Source organism: Myotis nattereri, assembly GCF_964212035.1.
Source record: "Myotis nattereri genome assembly, chromosome: X".
Taxonomy (NCBI): domain Eukaryota; kingdom Metazoa; phylum Chordata; class Mammalia; order Chiroptera; family Vespertilionidae; genus Myotis; species Myotis nattereri.
The window spans coordinates 38,712,227-38,718,892 of record NC_138078.1 but is presented as its reverse complement, the minus strand read 5'-3'; the positions used below and the strand labels follow the sequence as shown (position 1 = coordinate 38,718,892).

At 43.8% G+C, this 6,666-nt stretch overlaps 1 protein-coding gene across 1 annotated transcript; it reads left to right on the top strand.

The window, feature by feature from the left end:
- Positions 1-1,523: 1,523 nt before the first annotated feature.
- On the top strand, positions 1,524-5,101 carry LOC308511325 (toll-like receptor 13; the record flags this gene model as incomplete). Its single annotated transcript, XM_081081363.1, has 1 exon — positions 1,524-5,101. One exon carries the CDS (start codon positions 1,524-1,526, stop codon positions 4,401-4,403), a length of 2,880 nt encoding a protein of 959 aa, XP_080937489.1. The 3' UTR covers positions 4,404-5,101.
- Between the last annotated feature and the right edge of the window lie 1,565 nt (positions 5,102-6,666).

Here is a 6,666-nt window from a genome sequence, read left to right as displayed (position 1 = left end):
TGTGAGAGAGACACATTGATTGATTGTCTCCTACATAGGCACTGCAGGGTCTTTGCCTCTGGCCCGTTGCCTCCAGCAAGAGCCCCAAATGGGCACAGGGTCTGAGGGCTGATGCTCTATCCACAGAGCTAAACAGGCTAGGGCTAACAGTCCCATTTAAAAAACTACATAAGTTTAGAAAACTTTCTATATTTATGAACACAAAAATAATTCAAAACTTATGGCACCCTTGCTATAACTAACTAGAAAATTAAATATAAAAAATAAGATATCCCTTGCCTGGCCGGCGTGGCTCAGTGGTTGAGCATCAACCTAGGAACCAGGAGGTCACTGTTAAATTCCCAGTGAGGGCACATGCCCAAGTTGCGGGTTAGATCCCCAGGAGAGGACGTGCAGGAGGCAGCTGATCAATGATTCTCTCTCTTCACTGGTGTTTCTTTTTTGTTTGTTTTTTTAATCCTCACCTGAGGATACTTTTCCATTGAGTTTTAGAGAAAGAGGGAAAGACAGACAGAAATATCAATGTGAGAGAAACACATTGATTGGTTGCCTCCTGCACGAAGCCTGACCAGGGCCCAGGGCAGGGAAGGAGCCTGCAAAGGAGGTATATGCCCTTGACTGGAATTGAACCTGGAACCCTGTGGTCTGTAGGCCAAGGCTCTATCCACTGAGCCCAACCAACTAAGGCTCTTCATTGATGTTCCTATGTCTCTCTCTCCCCCTCCCTTCCTCTCTAAAATTATATATATGATTTATATATATAAAATTATATATACGAAGATATCCCTTAAAATAATAAGATCTAAAAGTTTTTAGGAAACACAGAAAGCACAAAATTTTACAGAGAATATTTTAAAACTCTTTTAAAATATAAAGGAAGTTTTGACTAAATGAAGATATACTAAGTCCACATTTGGGTTGATTTAACTTGATAATTGTACCAATCCACTTCTGCGGGAGGCAGTGAGAACTGCAGCATGCCGCTGGGAGCAGTGCTGCTCCATGGGAGGCAGGCTCACTGTCTCCTCTCTGGGCCTGCGCTTGGCCCTCTGTCCCTGTCTGTGTCTGCTCTGGCTCCGGGGGGCCGGCTCAAGCCGGGCGTGGCGATGAAGCAAGCATTCTGCCAGGCTGCTCACACTGCCCACTCTCAGCTGCTGCCAGTCCCCCCCCCCCCCCCCCAGGGCTGGGGGACTCCAGCAGGGATGAGAGAACTGGGTGCCGCCATCTTGTGGCTATGGGCGCCCCATCTTTAGTGATGGAGTGATGGTTAATTCGCGTATTACCCTTTTATTAGATAGGATACCACTGGTCTTTGCTGATGGACATGGAGATTGCTTTAGAAATGGATTTGTTTTGGAAGTTAACATTGAGAGAATTTTTATTTCATTTTTTTGAAGCAGCTATGATATATTGAGAAAGAAATTTAAACTAAACAACTTTCTCTTTTTCTTTGCAGCAAAGTCACATGGAATTACCATTCCTTAAAAAAATGAACATCATACATGTGAAGGGATTTTTTTCTAATGGTAACTCTGAGGCCTGGAGCTGACAAGATGGGCTTAAAGAACCTCCTGCCTCCTCAGCAGATCTGGCTCATTTTAATAGGATTTTCTCTGCTGTCTTTGGCAGAGACATACGGATTCAGTAAATGTGCACAGTATGAATTGGACATTCACCATGTTTTCTGCATTCGGAAGAAGATCATCAACTTGACAGATGCCATTTGTGACATCCCTGGATACACTACTCACCTCAACCTGACACAAAACCAAATTGAGGTCCTTCCTCCCCATTGCTTCACTAATTTGACTGCTCTGGTGGACTTGCGACTGGAGTGGAATTCCATTTGGAAGATTGAGGAGAGGGCCTTTTGGGGACTTGAAAATTTGACCCTCTTAAATTTAGTAGAAAATAAGATTAAAATTGTGAATAACTCCTTTGAGGGCTTGTCCAACTTAGAAACTTTGCTCCTGAGCCATAATTATATTACCAATATTCACAAAAATGCCTTTGTCCCTCTTTTAAAATTGAAACACTTAAGTTTATCTAGAAATTTTATTACTAATATTTCCAATATTCTTGAAGCAGTCCAGCATCTACCATGCCTAGAGTACCTTGATCTCACTAACAATAGCATCATCTCCTTGGACCATAGTCCCAGGTTATTGGCCTCACTGACCCAGCTGAGCCTGCAGGGGAACAAACTAATGGAATTAAATTTCTCTGCTTTGTCACTGCCTAATCTGACCACTCTGGATGTCTCTCGGAATAGCCATGGAGTCATCCAGAATGTTGCTCTGGAAACTTTACCCCAGCTGAGGAGCTTGAATCTAAGTGGAACATCGGTAAAACTAGAGATGCTTCCAACCAAACACATGCAGAATCTAAGGGAAATGGACCTTAGTGCCTGGGAGTTTAGAGGTGGTCATTTAAACTTGAACAGTGTGTGTCACCTCCTCAGACACTTGCCCATGTTACAGGTTTTGATTTTTAGAAAAAAGGCCACTAATGCAGGAGACATAAAACACCTTGCCAACTGTACCAGGCTTTTGTTCCTCGACCTGAGCCAAAATAATAATCTGGTTCACCTCAATGACAGTGAGTTCAATGCTATGCCCAGCCTTCAAAGGCTGAATCTAAATAACTGCAAACTTTCCTTTGTCAGCAACCGGACCTGGAGTGCCCTCCAGAACTTGACAGCCCTAGATCTGAGCTACAACAAGTTTGAAAGATTTCCAGATTTTGCATTTTCACCCTTGAGATACCTACAATCTCTTTTCCTCTCTAGAAATCCCATCACAGAACTCAATGATATGGCCTTCTATGGGCTGTATTCTTTGAAGGAGCTCAATTTGGCTTGGTGCTGGATAGTGAAAATTGACAAGTATGCCTTTGCTCACTTTCCAAATTTGGAGAGTTTAGATCTTGGAGGCAACAATATTAGGACTCTAAAACGCAGAACTTTTCAGTCTCTGAAGAAACTCCAAGTTCTGAATCTCTCCCAGAACCGCCTGAATATTATAGAGAAGTATGCATTTTCAGGTCTCACTTATCTCTATAAACTTGACCTAGCAAAGAATATCTTGTCAAATATTGGGACAGGCATTTTCTTGGGCCTTGAAAATCTAGAAGTTTTGAATCTCAGTTTTAATGAAATTACATATGAAACTACCAAGACCTTGCTATCTCCTCCATTTATGAAGCTCAAGTCTTTGAAACAACTCAACCTAGAAGGACAAATGCATGGGATTCAGGTTGTTCCAACCAACTTCTTCCAAGGACTGAATGGCTTGCAGGAGCTACTACTAGGCAAAAATCCCATGGTATTCTTGGACCATCTCCAATTTGATTCCCTTACTAATCTCACAAAGTTGGATATCTCGGGAACAAAATCTGGAGACCGAAGTCTCTATTTAAATATTTCCTTATTCCAAAAACTCAAAAAACTAAGAATGCTGCGCCTGGAAAACAATAACATTGAGTCACTGACTCCTGGCATGTTCTCTGGCTTAGAAAGCCTTCAGATCTTCTCTTTAAGATTCAACAACCTAAAAGTCATTAATCAAAGTCATCTGGAGAACCTGACGTCACTGATGTTCTTTGATATCTATGGGAATAAACTTCAGTGCAACTGTGACAATGTGTGGTTCAAGAACTGGTCAATAAACTCAGAAAATGTCCATATCCCTTACCTCCAGAGCTATCACTGTCAGCCAAATACCCAGAATTTGTTGATAGATTTTGATGATGCTATGTGTAATTTTGATCTAGGAAAGGTTTACTTCCTCTGCTCCTTCACTCTCACCCTCACAACCATGGTTGTCTCTTGGTTCAGTGCCAAGATAACGTCATCTCTAAGGTATGGGCTCTACATATTTCGAGCCTGGTTCCAGGCCAAGTGGCATAGGACAGAGAAGGAATTCATCTATGATGCCTTTGTCTCTTTCACTGCCACTGATGAACAGTGGGTATATGAAGAGCTTGTTCCAGCCCTAGAAGAAGGTGGCCAGCCCACCTTTAAGCTCTGTCTTCACCACCGGGACTTTGAACCAGGTATAGATATCTTTGAGAACATACAGAATGCCATCAACACCAGCCGGAAAACTTTGTGTGTGGTAAGTAACCACTACCTGCGCAGTGAATGGTGCTGCCTTGAAGTACAGCTTGCCAGCATCAAGATGTTCTATGAGCATGAGGATGTTATCATCTTGATCTTCCTGGAAGAGATCCCAAACTATAAGTTATCCACCTACCACCGACTGAGGAAACTTGTGAATAGGCAGACATTTATCACCTGGCCAGACAGTGTACATGAGAGGCCACTCTTCTGGGCACGTATTAGAAATGCACTGGGCAACAAATCTGTGGAGAAAGACAATGCACAGCTAATTGTGATTGAATGACCAGAGGTCTATGTGACCTTAAAGCTAATGTTGCCCAAGTTATGTATAGGCTGAGAGTGTGACTGAATGCACCTGTTGTACAGGGAAAAGGATGAGCTGCTCATGACCATCAGACCTAGGGTAATTTGGTTAATGTCCATTGGACAATTGGAAGAATGAAGGAGGGAGGGCTGCTTGAGGAAGCTTCAAGAACAGTGTCCCCACTCTAGGGGAATGGATATCTGGCAAGTATATCTGCTTTATTAAGGGGAAGCCTTGGGAGACAAGTCACCTAAAAGTATGGGGATCAGGGGAGCCCTCATATGTGCTTGAGAAAATTGTTAAACTAATTTCTCCAAGTCAGTTCTGTGAAGGTAGATAGGATTGGCTCTCTTGCACACACTCTACTCCAAGGAGTAAGGCCATGCCATTCCCTTTCTCCTTCTCTTCCCCCACAGGCAAGTATCCCCCAACCTCTAAGGGGCCCCATGAGACTTGCAAACAGGGTAGATTGTCTGCTGCAGCTCGTTCTGGGCTAACCCCCTCAACCTGTCTCCAAGGCCCCCTTTTCTCTGACTTCCCAGTGAGCTAAAGAAGCCCAGCCATTTTCTCTCTCGACTGGCCTGCTCCTCGTTTGGAATGTAAGCAGCCTGGCTGTTTTGTCTCACTTTCAGCTGGCACATGCCTTGTTTGGAATGTATCTTCAATAAAACCCATTTTGCTTTACTTTTGTTTTTGTTGACCTTAAAATCTTTTCTGCGTCAATGAAAAGAACTGAGGCCCCAGCCAGGAACCCCAGTCATCTTTGTGGCACTGTGACTCAGATTGGACAAACCATAAGTCTTCTGGCCATGAGGCTGGAGAAAGGGCTGTTTTACTCTTCCCTCTTGTCCAGGATTGGGAAGGCAAGGCAGTAGTTCTAGTTAAAGGGGGAGAATTGCCTGCAAGCAGAAAACTAAAGCAACTGTGAGTGCCTGGGGATGACCTGGCACCGAAGCTACAAGGCACATCTTCCCTCCAGAGTGCAAACAGACACTCTCAGGTGACTGAGGGTCATTGTGGAGGTGTCTGAGGGTCTCCCTTGTGATGTGTAAGGGCTTAACAGGGACTCCAGAATACAACTGTAATTAAACTTTGACCCATCTGGTGGGTGCATATAAGGTTTGGTCACCAGCACTCCGGGTCCTCACTCCCTTGTTTTAAACAGTCATGAGAGAAACTGAGACACGTAAAAGGATAGAGGATGACCATCAAGTGGCATGGCCTCTGAAAGCCTCCTCCCAAAGCAGCATACTTTTACCCACCACATTGATCCCCCAAAATTCCACTTGCAGTCATGACCCCCCACGCCCACATTATCAGCATATAATTCTGTCATCCATGCGTTGTTATGATTTAATATGCCTTGCCTGCCCAACCAGACTGCTTGATCTACACTCTTAACGGGAAGTACCATGGTAGAATTTATACTTTATCATGGGTTATGGCAGGCACAGTGTTCTCACAATCTGGACAATGTAAGAACTCTCAGAGTAAGGGTCCATCCTGTTGGGGTGGATCCTAGAGAGATTGGGGGAAATGGCCTAAACATCATCAAAAGAATAGGAGACACACAGACTAAAGATATTATATAGAAGTCCAAGGTACAAGAAAACTAGATGGTAAAAGGAACCCTAAATTTACCTCAAACCATTAGTTCTTCCACTTATGGGCTACTACCTTATTTACTCTTTTAGCAAAACCCTCCTCTATCTATAGAATGCCTTTATCCTGTTATCTCCTCTGGACACACTAGCTCTATTTTTCTCCCCTGCTCCTTTGTCCTGGACCAGAAGACTTGCCTGTTCCAAGATTCCCAGGCTTATCCCACCCCAACCAGGTCTATGGAAATTTACAACACCGGGTAAGGTTTCACTTCCCTTCCCCTGAGATTATGGTGAGATCACATGGTCTCATCCCTGCTAGATGCCTGAGATGTCACTGTGATACTAGGCTCTGGACTTGACCCCAGGATGCTGGGCTTTCTACTTCCTAACCTTTTCTTCTTTCCAGATGGAGAACTGACAAACTATACCAGACAGGAGTCCCCTAGCCTATATCTTTGTTTTATTGTTTTATTGCTTAAAGTATTACAAAGGATATTACCTATGTGTCCTTTTTTTCCGCCCTTAACAATCCCTTGGCCTCCCCTAGCCCCCAGTGTCTTATGTCCATTGGTTATGCTTATATACATGCATACAAGTCCTTTGGTTGATCTCTTACCCCCTCCCTCCTGCCCCCCAAC